The 15,148-nt window shown below is 37.1% G+C and overlaps 1 protein-coding gene across 1 annotated transcript; it reads left to right on the top strand.

Moving 5' to 3' along the window:
- The first annotated feature begins 3,619 nt into the window (after positions 1 to 3,619).
- Positions 3,620 to 14,815, top strand: tomm70a (translocase of outer mitochondrial membrane 70 homolog A (S. cerevisiae)). Its single transcript, XM_065264511.2, has 12 exons — positions 3,620 to 3,919; positions 8,789 to 8,962; positions 9,048 to 9,174; positions 9,525 to 9,634; positions 9,730 to 9,878; positions 10,131 to 10,338; positions 10,640 to 10,774; positions 11,045 to 11,152; positions 12,851 to 12,967; positions 13,085 to 13,182; positions 13,288 to 13,410; positions 13,578 to 14,815. Exons 1-12 carry the CDS (start codon positions 3,683 to 3,685, stop codon positions 13,729 to 13,731), a joined length of 1,740 nt encoding a protein of 579 aa, XP_065120583.2. The 5' UTR covers positions 3,620 to 3,682; the 3' UTR covers positions 13,732 to 14,815.
- Positions 14,816 to 15,148: the final 333 nt, after the last annotated feature.

Raw genomic sequence — 15,148 nt, 5'->3', positions numbered from 1 at the left:
TTGGATAATGACTTTCTAATCAATATTTCCCTGTATACTGGTAATGATGCTGGAGATATGTTAAAGGGTTAATCATTCTCCAGAGTGGGGGTAGTGTTGCAATCTCTGCCTCCCTCTGTTGGCGTGTTGAATAAAGAAAACGCATTTGTGTGACGAAGTGCCCTTTTCGGCGCTCCGTAGGAGGGAAAATAAAAAAATGATAATGCTGCAAGCTAGGTCCCAGTTGCTAGCAAGCAAAGTGCCTATTCAGACTGTAAATGTGTACAACTGTGAGTAATAAAGCCCGAGTTCACTTCTGCAACCAACCGACGGATAAGTTTCACTTTGTTTTGTTTATTTAAATATTTTTGTTATACTCCGGCTCTGTTAGCCCGGATCTCTAGACGCAAGTTACCTGTCACGAGCCAAGTATTACGAGCCTGAAAGCAAAAAAGGGTAACAATAGAATTAAGTGAGATATATGTATAAACCAGGTTTATTTTGTTTTACACTGCTTAAAATAACACTAAATTGTTACAGTTTGGTATGACAAAAATTCTTGGTTTAAAAAAAGTTTCGCTCCCCTCTCAGATATATCTTTTGCTTGCAAATGTCTTATAGGATGTATTTAAAACAATGTAATTAATACTGCAACTTCAGTGTCTGACATCTTACTAAAAAAACTAAATGAGGAAAAAGAGGAAGCATTAGATTATGATTCAGACTGATCTAACAAACTGAACTAACAAACACCAGCAAACAATATTGTAAGTTGGTTATTGCTTGCATTTATGGATGGGAATCATAACTCTCATGTTCATATTGTAAAAACAAACTTACTGTGAGATACAACAAGCATATAGACTAGAAATACACTAAAGATGAGATTTTAATGACAATGATGAGATACAGAATATGATTTATGTGTTTTAGACATGATTTAAACCCCTGCGTGGTGTCTTTATCATGTTTATACCTGTACGAGCGTGGAACAAAAGATGCGTGTCACTGATCAAACCAAACCACCAATCACAAGTGTGAAGCCCAAAGTCTTTAAAGTAAACTTGATCATCGAGTGAATATTGTGCAGTTACGAGAGCAGAGAGAGTCGAGCGAGCGCAAATTCCAGCACTTGTGTGGCTGCTTTTTGTGCGCGCTGTGCAGAGGTGCGCTGTCCCGTAGAGTTCGCTCATCTGCGCGCTCGCGAGGACGCTTGTCCACGCGCGAATATTGTTCTGCGCGCTCGTATCTCTCGCTCGCGCGTGGTTTTTGTGTGCGCGACTTTTGGGTCTGATTAAACGCCATAGCCACGCATATAATTGGTTCGCGCAGCGCAGATGACTCGAGTGGCGCAGTTTCGTCCTTCTTTTGATGAGTTCGGCTTCCATACTATATGTGCCCTCGCGAGGATGCGCGCATATATTATTCTGCTTGCATACTTGCAACATCTCTCGCTCGCGCGTGCTTTATCCGTGCCTATTTTGGACTGAACAAACGTAACATACTTTCGAACCCCTTTGTGGCCAGTAGGGGGCCCCCCAAGCCCGCGAGGCCCTACGCAATTGCGTGGTTTGCGTGGTGGGTAAACACGCCACTGTGTGCATTTGAGTGCAGATTGTGTTTTGAGAATGTGTATGTGTTTAAAGTTTTGCTAAAAAGTCCACACAATTAGATAAATGAGTTCAGGCAACTGAGAACTTTGTTCAGCCAATGGGTTTTAGTGTTTTAGCAATTGAGAAAAACTGTAAGAGGCATAACGCTTCCCCGCCAGCAAGATATATATGCAGTAGATGGCGCTGTTACCCACCTTATAAAACAGCAAATTAAAAAAAGTCACGGGGCCATGTGTGCAGAGCCTATTTTAAGAAAATGTTTCACTACAGGATATTTATTTTCTCTTACACTTATAAACTATACTATTGCTACAAAACTCATATGTTGGACTACAATATAATGAGAGAAATTAGTTTGGTTTGAGACTATTTAATGTTTGACTGGTCAGTTAAATGTTTTAATTTGTTTTACCTACATAGTCATTACACTGCAAAAAATTATTTCTTACCCTACTAAAAACCTTAGCTAAGACCAGCATAAGCTGGTGGGCTGATTTTAGATGGTCTCCCAGCTTGGTTTTAGCTGGTTTTGCTGGCGTAGCAAGCTGGTCTAGCTGTGCTTTGATCACTTTTTGAACTGGTCTAGCTGAACTTAGCTGGCCAGGTTGGAAGACCAGCTGACCCACCAGCTTGACCAGCTTTGCCAGACTGGGAGGACCAGCTTAAACCAGCTACTGCCACCTCAAACAAGCTAAAACCAGCCTATCAGCTTATGCTGGTCTTAGCTGGATTTTTCAGTAAGGTTAGTATTTTTGTCTTGTTTTCAGTACAAATATCTAAAAATTCTTTAAGATGTATTTTCTTGATGAGCAAAATGACCTAGGAAAATAAGTCTAGTTTTTAAACAAAAAAATATACATTTTAAGTAAATTAGTGCTTAAAACCAGCAAAAAAAATCTGCCAATGAAATTAAGAAACATTTTCTTGAAATACTTATTTCATAAACACTTAATTCAAGAAAAAAAAATGATTCAATTGGCAGATTATTATTATTATTATTTTTTTGCTTGTTTTACAGTTTTTCTCAGTCGCTTTGGTACATTTCTCAGATCAGAATTGAAATCCTTAAAACTACTTTTTCAATTCTCGCATAATTGTGTCACTTGTGCACATCAAAAAAGCAGATTCTCATTAAATTGAACAAGTTGCAAATGCTTTGGTACACCCATGCAAATGATTATGTACAATTCTCTGCTAACTATAGACCTAATATACTCTGGCTATGAGTAACCGACTTCTACTCTAAATAACCTTGAATTTGATTACATGCCATTTTTGCCAAAATAACTTGAAAATGTATGATATTCCACCATGTATAAGCAAAGTCAACAGGTGTGTGTATTTTTGGGCTATGGTTAGACGTCTATTAGACTTTCACTGGCAGCCCAAATTTAGCCTTGTTTTAGCCAGAATATTCATTTTAAAGTGAACTATCCCTCTTTAGGATCACAAGTGTGAGGTTTTTATAAAATCTGACCCTGTTAAAAAAAGCATAAAAAAATCAATGTTGCTACCAATATTATCATATTATATTGGACCCATCCCAGGGTCTAATAATAATAATAATAATAATAATTGTTAACTAAATGTTTTTCTGTTAAAAAAACATGGGTTAAATCTAAACAAACTGGCATAATTTAATTAATATTTTATATATGTTTGGGATCATTGCAATTTTAAACTGCATTTAAACTGTAAACTGTTGGGGTCCAATAAAGTTTAATAAATTGAGAAAAATCCTGGAGTGTTTTCCTCAAAAAACTTAATTACTTCTCTATGGAGTGAAAACACAGATAAACCAGCTTGCTACACCAGCAAAACCAGCTAAAACCAAGCTGAAAGACCAGCTAAAACCAGGTCACCAGCTTGCTGGTCTTGTCTGGATTTTTCAGTAGGGATGTCAAATCCATTTGGTAATATGAAAATATTATGACTACATAGTCCTCCAGTATCCCATATACCTTTTCGGAGTATGACCTCCCGAGGTTCTTCTGTAAAGTAGGAGGCGCGTGGTTGCGTGCGCATGCTCACGGCGCTTGTGTGTGAGTTTGCTGGTGTGCTGCCTTGGTGCTTTTGCTGCGTGGTGCTGGATGATGGCTGCGTCGAAGCCTGTAGAGCCTCAGTCCGGGAGTGGGCTCCCCCGCTGGCAGCTGGCACTTTTAGTAGGGACCCCAATCGTCCTCGGCGTTGGAGCGGTGTACCTCTGGAACCGAAGCCGTGGCAAAGAGAAACAAGGGAAAAGGAATGGGGAAAGGAAAACTCCCGAAGGCAGCGCTAGCCCAGTTCAGGGCCAGCACGGTGCCAGCAACCCAGAGCTTGAGAACATGGTAACTTAATGCGCCAAATTATAAAAGCATACTTTCTTTTTTCCTAATGCAGCGCGTGTATTTATTTGAAATCTCTTATTTATATTCATGAATGTTTCTTAAACACACCTAGTCTACCACATACTCATTCAAGGACACCTAGCTTGGTGCATTAGCCATTTAGCTAACGAGCTTCGAAATCATACGTGTGCTCAGGAACCTTGGTGTGAATGTCAGGTATTTTGGGGCTGATATAACCCTTTAAAAAGAAACATATATGTTGATATTTTTTATCCAATGTTTGCCAATCTTTAATGACAATCTAGTGCTGTGTAGTGTAGTATTTCTACAGAAAATCTTGCGCTGTGTATGGGGCGAAGAAGCAGTAAAACTGGTGCAAAGGCAGTGTGACATCTTGTCAGTTTCGTTTGTTAATTGTTAGTCCTTTACCTCTTACATTTACTTCATATTTGTTTATCACGTATTGACAGTGTCGCGGGTTGCATTTAAGTTAAAATCTTTGACGTTAGTCGAACGTAAAGCAAAAACTGCTTTAAGTGCACGTCTATAGAAAAAGAGATGCAAAGCACAATATGTACACCTGTTGAATGCATTAAAGATTATAAATCGAACATAATACAGAATAGAAATGACTTGAGATCAAACAAGGATTTAATCAGCAAGAAATAACATTACAGAATATATACCTTTAACCTGGCTTAAAATAATTTGATGTCATTGAAGATATGCATATAATAAAACACCAAAAATGTAAAATAAAATATGATGACAGCTTTGGTCACTCACAAGCTTAAAACTGTAATCAAAAGTAGTAAATAACTTTAAACTCGCAATTCAATGTTTGTAATATTGTTAAGTAGTAACTTAAACCAAATATCATCTGCTGCAGGTGTACCCTCAAGATCAAAACATCTCAGATGAAAGCATTGGACTCTCATTATCACATGTCACATTTCTCTTCAGGTCCATTAGATTATATGAGAAAAGTAACAACAGTGGCACTGCATAGTGCATACAGACCTAAAATGTATGATTTGGTTTAATAAGTTAGAGAGAGCACTGATGACTGTGCTTTTACAGTTTTTATAATATATCTTGCACCCAGGAAATACAAAATTGTTTATAAGGTTATAGAGAAAGCTTTTAAACTGCTTTATGCACTTAATCCAAAAAGGGATTGTTTACAATGTCCATAGTTTATATTGTTTGTGGAGGATGCGCTTCTCGGCACAAAGTGTCAATCACATGATTATTTATGAATCGGATATACAGAAGCTGTTGATAAGCAGTGCAAAGCAAACGGAGCGTACGCTTCAATACGCTTTAATACTAAGATGGTGGCTGTGTCCAAAAGCTATGAAATGCTGCCTTTGGAGGCTGCGTTTCAAGACAGGAAGGCATCAAGCACGTCCGAATCCAGTGTTTGTATTACTTTGTGTCTCCTGAGATACCTTCATCTGATTGAATTTTTAAGGCAACATAGATGTATCTGAAGTGGAAAAAAGTCTTAGCTTGAATCTTCATTAGAAAAATACCCGGGAGACAAAGGTTCCTGGTGCCAAACAAAAATTACTTTATTTGCTCGAGCCAACAAAGTGAGACAATCAGCAAACCCCTCAAAGACCTGCTCAAAGATCATCTTCCCTCTCCCAACATCTGATTCCATTTTTATACAGTAAGATCAAACACTTCTTATCTGAGATGACGTACACTCTTCTCATTGGTCCCGGTCTGACACAATTGACTTATTATTAATAAAGCGAAGTACAGCTGGACTCCTAATCTAAAATGAATTATTCTGCTTGGAAGTCTTAATCTGCCCCAGTTATTTATCACTGTGTTGTTTTTCACAATAATCGTGTCGAGAACAATCGTGGGATAGTGGGAAGTTCACACCTGGACTCTTTTAATTAGGAAGCGAACGAAATACAGCAAAACACATTCTCCAATCTTTAATAATGTACTCTGTTTGTTGGTCTTAATCTGCCCTAGTTTTTATCACTTGTGTTGTTTTTCATAATAATCGTGGCAAGAACAATCGTGGCATAGTGGCAAGATCGCACCTGGGCACTTTTAATTTTAATTAAATTAGAACGAAAGTTGGCTGAGAAAACAGTTTAACTGGGTGTCATCATAATTTTATATAAGTGTAATATTAATACAGTATATGAACAGTAATATACCCAACAAAAACTACCAAATATCCTTCAACTGCCTTCTATGTCCCACAATGCTATGCGTGTGCGTGCATGAGGAGGTGGATTGGAGGAGCATGATCAAGCTCGAAAAAATAAAATAGCAGCAAAACAAAAGGTTGGAGTACATATTTGTATAAATTCAAGTTGAATATTTAATTGATTTTAAAAATTCGCTTCTTGGAGCTGCCTTTGTCATTGCCTGATTGGGCAGTGAGGCAACAATTCAGCTGCCTATGCTTTCAGATTAGATTTTTCTGGTGTGTTTGATCAGGGTGGAGCTAAACTATGCAAGATTGCGGCTCTTGGACCAAACCTGGGTACCCTGGTCTAAAATAAAATCAATAATAGCCCTATTTCTGTAAAGGAAAAAAGTCAATATTTAGTTTTTCTTTGAACTCACTTTCAACCACTCACAGTGGATATGTTTACATGCACAACATTTTGTCAATCCGACTGAATTTAATCCGATTGAAGGCACGGCATTACAGTTTACATGCACCCTGCGCACAGCAGGGTTGCCAGTTTCACGGATCAAAACCAATCCCTATGCCCAAATACCGCCCAAAAGCATCCCACTGAACATTTACAGCTCAAATACCAATAACCAATGAATTAATTTTTTTCATCTTTGACCCGTAGAAAAAACCGAACCCCCGGAGACAGTTTATACAGTATCCCAAATCTGAACTTGAAAAAGGCAGAGCACTTGGCAATGCCACCCAGCGCACAGCTTCTCTCATCGAGTTCACGCTTTATGTCTGGATAAAAGTACAAAGTTGAGTTGGAGAAAGTTCTTCTTGAGAAGTTTTCTGATATAGGCAACGAAAACACAATTTTTAAAATTGCACAAAGCTATTCATTCAATGTAAAAAATACTTTGCTGCCTTAACATTTTTAGTTGTATCAACTCGGATTTACAAGTCATTTCAACTTACTATTATTTATCTTGACTAGAGATGAGTTGTTATAACTACAGGTGAGTTGTTATAACTTAAAAAATTAAGTTGACTTTCTCAACTATATTTTATAAGTTCTGACAACTCATCTCTGTTGACATGACTTGTAAATCTGAGTTGATTTAACAAAGAATTTTAAGGCAGCAAAGTATTTTTTATAGTGTTGCTTTATGTAGCCTATTGTTAATAAAGTACACATGAACGCTCCAGAATGTACAGTGCGTGAGCCCATTACCTTAATAATGCATGGTGCCATTGCCTTGCTATTGCATGTTTCTGTGATGAGAATTATGTGAGACGTAAATATAAGACTTGAGCACAAATGATCTGCGCATGTGGACAATGTATTTTTGCATCCAATTGAGATCGTTTACATACTTTTCTCCTGCTGATAGGATCACATATTGGACTACACCACCCCTTTCAATACGACTGAAATTTGCATCCAATCGACCCCAAACATATGGATTAAGGTTGTTTATATGAAGGCTTTTCAATTCGATTGAGCCATCAATACGATTACAAACAGATTATTTGGTTGCAGTTGCATGTAAACATTCCTAATGTGAGGCTTGCTAATGAGTGACCTCGTATTGGGTGATAATCTTTAGAGCCCGACTGATACGAGTGTTTTTTTATTTTTATTTTAGGGGGCCGATGCTGAAATAGATATTAGGAAGTAAAAGAAAAACAGATAACGATATGTTGGCCGGTATTCTTTATGTGTATATATTATAGTATAGTACACACACATACTACAGTATATTATACTACAGTGCTGTACATAGAATAAAACTAAGCATCTGCTCTCCGCCTCTTTCATTTTGCGCTAAAAAATCTGAGAAAACCTTTTGAGTAACAACACAAGCAGCTGTACTCTCACATACTTTAATATTAGTGGATGACTGCACGTCAGTTTAAACCCGTTATTTCTCCTGCTCGCATCATTTTTCCCGCTTGCGTTTGAACAACATGCTAGTGGACAAACAAGACAGATTAAAAACACCATGTGTAAACGGGAATGTGTCTCTCACGTCCATTTATAATCCAATTGACCAAAACGCTGCTTATTACCAGGTGGAAAATGTCGTGAAGACACCGCTTGGCTGCTGCTGCCTGAACAAGAGACCCACTCACTGAACTGAAAGGGTTGGCTAGTATCACTACAGTGAGTGACCTGGGTCTCTCCAGTAGCAAACAATGGAGCTCGCTCTGCTGATCAAACAAGTACTTGCATCATTCAAAAACATTTCTGTGTTGTGTAAAAAAAATTTCACATCGGCTCCATATCTGCGGCTTATACGCCGATACAGATATATCTGCGACAGGCTCATATTGGCAAAACAATAAATCTGTCGGGCTGTAATAATCTTACTGTAGTATGTTAGGTAGTATGTTTGTCCTTGTAGTTTTCAGTGACTAACATAAAGTATTTTTGGATACACTTCCTCTGTTGTTGAGTTCTTTGTATTTGTAGTATTATAATTTTGTACTGGATCAGATAAGATGCTAGGATGCTTTTTCAGAAATCTCTCTTCACACAGAGATGTTAAGTTGGTAGTGTATATTATATATATTGTACAATATCATATATATTATACCACGGGTCTGTTGAATGCTGTATTCTGAATGGCTGAGAAATGTTCCGTGGGTATGCATTAATTTCTGATAACCGCACACCTAAACCCGTTTATTTTTTGTGTCTGTCATTTCAGAGTCCTCTTGACAGAGCACAGTCTGCTAAGAATAAGGGCAACAAGTATTTCAAGGCTGGCAAATATGACCAAGCTATCCAGTGCTACACGGAAGCCATCAGCGTGTGTCCCAAAGAACAGAAGGGAGATCTGTCCACCTTTTATCAAAATAGAGCTGCAGCCTTTGAGCAACAGGTTTGTCTAGATCACATAACAATTCATAATATCAAATACAAAACAACAACAACTAAATGATCCTTGTTAATTTTTGTGTTTTAAGATGAAATGGACAGAGGTCATACAGGACTGCTCTCAGGCAGTGGAGCTGAATCCTCGCTATGTGAAAGCACTTTTTAGGCGAGCCAAAGCATTAGAAAAATTGGATAACAAGAAGGAGTGCCTAGAAGGTTAGTTATTTGTTATTTGAATTAACCTACTTCTCTGTTGCTGTTTAATGTTTTTACTCTTGGTATTTGAAATTTACTGTACAGTTTTGAATCATATATTTGAATATAACAGGTTCACAAACAATTTGGTGATACCTGCCGGAGACTTATCCAGTTTTTAAGACTAATCACAATGACTGATATCAAATGATTAAATTAATTCCTATATTTTTTACTAAATAAAAATTATAAATTTTTCTGTAATTAAAGGAATTACCAAAACCTTTCCTCTAAAAAATGTGAACATGCTAATCTAATTTTGGCAGGTAATACAGGTTTTAATCAAAAGGTAACATTTATGCTTTTTGTAGATGTGACTGCAGTATGTATTCTGGAAGCTTTCCAGAACCAGCAGAGCATGCTACTGGCTGACAAGGTGCTGAAACAATTGGGAAAAGAGAAGGCCAAAGAGAAATACAAGGTAGGACAGAGATTCAAATCTTAATCTTTGTAATTTAAAAGGTAATCATATGTATACACCTTTCACTTTATTTCGTTTGTGCTGGCTTTTCTCAGAACCGGGAGCCCCTTATGCCATCTCCTCAGTTTATCAAGTCCTATTTCAGCTCTTTTACTGATGACATCATCTCCCAGCCCCTACAGAAGGGCGAGAAAAAGGATGAGGATAAAGACAAAGAGGGTGAAGCTGCAGAAGTCACAGGAAGGTGAGAGGACATTATAAATTAGTTTTTGACACCTATTAAAAAGTTTGTATACATTGTCTCTCTCTCTCCGTGTGTGAGGTGAATTTTTGTACGGCGGCTTTGTCATGTTTAATTTGTCATTGGTTGGATGTTTATCTGTATTTAATAATACATTTGGAGGGTTTGGATCAAAATGATCTCCTATCTAAATAAATGTAAGTAAATAATATTAGTAATAAATTCAGTTACAGTATTAAACCGTTGTTTTCTCAGCTCGGGCTACCTTAAGGCTAAACAGTATATGGAGGAGGAGAACTATGATAAGATCATCAGTGAGTGCACAAAGGAGATAGAGTCTGGAGGCAGGTACACAGCTGAAGCACTTCTGCTAAGAGCCACCTTCTATCTGCTAATTGGCAATGCTACAGCTGCCCAGCCTGACCTTGACCGTGTCATCAACATGGATGATGCCAGTGTCAAGGTAACCTGAATTGCCATACCAAGAGTTAAGCGAAAAACTGCCATTACTGCCATTTTAGCAGCTGAAATTTTATGAATTTGTAATAAGGCAAGAATGAAATGACATCAATTGTCAACTATATTACTCTCCATCTTCTATTAGTTTGCTGCTAACTATGTCTAGTGTAATCATCATAACTACATGTGTAGCTTTAATAAGTAATGGAGCCATTAAAAATAAAAAAAAAGTTTATAAGCTTTAACTGTATATCCCTTGGATATGTATATATTTTTGTCATGCATGTTGCTTGATTGTGTTTCAGTTGCGTGCCAATGCACTTATTAAGCGTGGAAGCATGTACATGCAGCAACAGCAGCCCCAGCTTTCTACGCAGGACTTCGATATGGCTGCAGAATTAGACCACCGTAATGCAGATGTATACCACCACAGGGGACAGGTAGTGACAAAGCTTTAAACATATGGCTAGTTGTCAATGTCTGATTTTAGAAACTTAAACGACTAATTCCAAATGCCGTCCATTATTTTGACCCATACCAAAACATTTGTCGAATGAGTTTTAATTTATAGAAAACAACACTTTTAATGCCTAGTAGTTTATTCTTTATCCTTAAGATGTTTGTAAACATAACCCCTGAATGCAGTTTAAATTATAGTAATTTTACTTGATTTGATTTTGTTCGAATTTAACTGATTTTTCTTTTATCAGTTAAAGATTCTATTGGACCAGGTAGAGGAGGCTGTGGGAGATTTTGATGAATGTATAAAACTTCGACCAGACTCTGCTCTTGCCCAGGCCCAGAAGTGCTTTGCATTGGTGAGTATCAAACAGATGGGTCTGTTTGTACCTTTAAAGCCATTTCACGCTGAACATGATGAAACAAAGTGAAAGTGATGAATACAAGCAATAGATCCCTATCAAGCCATTCACACCAGGCGAGATCATTTGTACAAAGCAAGGATTTTTTTCCCAGTGTGTCATGGCGATGAAGCCAGCTGTCCAGTTTTGAGTTTGAGATCATTTGTCCTGAGCCACTGCTGCAGAAACACAGAATGGTGTCACTGAAACACAAAAACTGTCTGAAAACCTGAAACTCTAGTACACACACTGAAGAAGGGTCAGATTGCCATACAGCAAGGGGGCATACATTTAAATATATAGGCTACTACTATTTAAAAAAAATCAGTGTTTCCCCTACCATTATATAAGTGGGGCGCCCCGCCCTCCTAGGCTCGACCCGCCCCGCCCTTGAAGGTCAAGTAAATTTGATTTAGCATGAGTGTTACACACACACACGCGCGCGCATTCTCTCCCTCTCTATCGTGCTGTATATGCCTGCGCCACGCGCACGTGTTTTGTAGTAACTCTGTAACAGTGTATGCTGTCAAATTTCTGAATTTGCACCGAATTGTCTGCGCTACTAGGCTACGCGATATACAATAAAACTCAAATTTAAAATAAAAAAGCTCATAAAACAACAAGACATGATGAGAAAAACAGCAGCAGTAAGGCTTCAATGTAAATGTGGTGATTTTGTCAGATGATTAAAAAAAAACAGGATTGTTCTCTCCAACAAATGTATCATTTAAAATTGGTTTATCATATAAATGTATTGACGCACAATGAAGGCGCAATATATTTCTGTTTATATATATGTATATATATAAAAACACCATACTCGTACCAGATTATTTTCTTGTTAAAGTGATATGCAGCCATAAATAAATTCTGAAATTATCTCAAATCATCTTTATTTTAGTATTGATGATACAGCATGTTTTATCCGTCTGTATAATTCCCGGTGCTTCTTTAGGCACGGGTGGATGCAATATCACCGTCTTGTTCAAGCAAAACCACAGCAAACTCAAAACTTAATTTGCCTGTGTTTCTATGAGATTTAAAGGGACATTTCCCCATGGAAACATTAATCTTTATTGAAAGTGGGTCATATTTGTAGGCGAAATGTAACTGAAATTTTAAATTTGGCGCCTATTTGACCAAGAAAAGACAGAAAGTGACTTTAGGGCGCATTTGTATGAAAGTCAACAACTCCCACAATGCACAGCTCTGCAAGCCACTCCCACTAATCCAGAACACCACCTACTAGGCTAACTCTATGGGCTAGCTACCACATTCATTTCACACAAAACTTCTAGTGAAGAGTTAGTTGGCAAATTCATTAGTGAATTACTCCTCATTTGTATTTCTTTCGAAATGGTGTTAGAAACAAGCTTGGGAATGAAATGTCAGAATGATAATCTGCTGGAAAGTGTTCAGTTGTGTGCGCAAGAGGGAAATTTGCTTCACTTCACCACGTCATGTGCTTTTTACTTTGGCACTGTTCAGCAGTTTATTTCTTCATCAATGTTTCTTAAAGAAATGTGCCTTATAAATGAGGTGAAACATTTGCTTATTAGATGAGATCTCTCTCTATTGACAACTAAAACAACCTAATATGAGCAATTTTAGCATTTATTAATTGTAAACATGGATATAATTGATTATTTCTCATAGTACAGACAGGCCTACACTGGAAACAACCCATCCCAGGTTCAAAAAGCCATGGATGGATTTGAGGATGTCATTAGGAAGTTTCCAAAGTGTGCCGAGGGCTATGCTCTATATGCACAGGTACTGGTAACGTTGATTTTATAAAAAAAACAACATTTATTGACATTGAATGCATTGCATCATATATATTTTTTTTACATTCTATACAATAAAATATATATTTTATTTTTGTTGTAGGCACTAACTGACCAGCAGCAGTTTGGTAAAGCAGATGACATGTATGACAAATGTATTGAACTAGAGCCTGACAATGCTACAACATATGTACACAAAGGGTTAGTTAATGCTTTTAGTTTTTAAAGAGTTGTGTGTTAATGCATCAAAGTTTTAAGAAACAAAAATCTGATCAGTTGTATTTGTGTGTTTTTCTTGTGGAACAGGCTGTTGCAGCTTCAGTGGAAACAGGATCTTGAAATGGGTCTTGAACTTATTAGCAAAGCCATTGAAATTGACAACAAATGTGATTTTGCTTATGAAACGATGGGAACCATTGAAGTCCAAAGGTTTGTAAATGCCAAAATGTTACATTGCTTCCCCTGTACACATAAAAAACACTTTTAACCCGCTTCCTGCTATTTTAAATATTGATTTTTATTGAATACTTTTATATGCTTGAGAAATACATTTTCAGGAGTGTGTTTTTTTCTGAAAGTTTTTATTGTCTCCACAGAGGCAATCTGGACAAGGCTATAGATATGTTCAACAAGGCCATTAACTTGGCCAAGTCAGAGATGGAGATGGCCCATCTCTACTCCCTGTGTGATGCTGCTTATGCCCAGACCGAGGTGGCCAAGAAGTATGGTCTCAAACCTCCCACGCTATAACTCTTGCCACTTTTCATCACTATCTACTGCCGGGCCAGATTACACATCCCATATCCCAAGTTTGATTTCTTTAACTTTATAAAAAAAAAAATCATCAATGAAAATGAAGGTGGAACAGCTTCTGCTACCATAAGTTTTCACCAGTGTTGACAGGAGGACTGCAAGCTGGCATGGAAATGATGTGGGAGTGGTGTATGGAGCAACAGAATTTAAAAGTGGCAAACAATGAGAAAGATTGGTTGAAAGAAACTGATGGCTTCTCTGTTGGATATTACATCATAGGTGGTTAAGTTTGCATAAGTCTTGTGACTTATGAACAGCACTAATTTGTTCATGTTCCACGTTCCTTGCCAATTGGTGTGACAAATGTGAATCTTTTTGATTTAATTAACTCATCACAATGGACTAGAATTTGCAATCAGTCATTTTTACTTTTTTATTTTCCTTTCTAGACACCAGGTTCAGTAATTAAAGTCAGTGTACATCATCAGCAGGACTGCATTATAGATTCATGGTTTGATTCTGTAATATGCAAAGTTTTGTCCTATCACTGTCATGTCCTAGCACCCTATTTTCATCGTTGTATGGGAAATGCAGGATTAAACTTTTAGTTCATGTATTTGTGTTATAACCTATAAGTTCTTACTTTGTTGAAAGGCGGTTATGTCAAGCTGAAGTTATAAAACGGGCTGTAGAGTAATTATTTGTTTTTTTGCCCTGCATTTTGGGATTATCTGGGATTGTTGCTTTTTCTTTTAATATTCTCTGCAGCATCAGTGTTTCACTAAAAAATAAATGTCAATGTAAATTATTACAAATATTATAATCCTATACACAAAGGTCATCCTTCTCAGAAAAGCATAATTATTTGAGTATTTTTTTTCAAGGGAAAAAATAATTTTACCCAATGATTACAAAATAAAGCACTAAGATTTTTAAAAGAAGCTTAGCTTCAACAATTTAATGTAATGTTTTTGTGCAAGAGAATCTATAAACATTGTAAATCACCAAAAATACATTCCTTTAATTTTTTTAACTGCACATTTTGTTTAGATGCTCTGTGAAATAAAAACATGGCGGGGTATTTCGAGGAATGGCTTCCTTCTTGGAATGTCTGAGTTCAAGACTAGAATGTACATGTAACATCTAAGAGCAAAGTGCTACTTTTTCTTTCTCTGGTCTCTTGCTCACTTTAGCACCATTTAATATGGGTTTGCTGTAATGGTATGCACATAATTGGAGGTCTTTAGAATCATTATAAAAATGGCCTGATCATATTTAGGAATGATTTATAGTTTGGTGTAAATTTTTTAAAACATGATTTATTTTTAAACACTACTAGGTAGTCAAATATCTTCACTTTGTATATATTGCAACAAAGTTCACTATCGGCATCCTTTTAAACAACCTTAAAATC

Source organism: Paramisgurnus dabryanus, chromosome 7, assembly GCF_030506205.2.
Source record: "Paramisgurnus dabryanus chromosome 7, PD_genome_1.1, whole genome shotgun sequence".
Classification (NCBI taxonomy): domain Eukaryota; kingdom Metazoa; phylum Chordata; class Actinopteri; order Cypriniformes; family Cobitidae; genus Paramisgurnus; species Paramisgurnus dabryanus.
The sequence above is the reverse complement of the archived record's forward strand: the minus strand, read 5'-3'. Positions and strand labels throughout refer to the sequence as shown.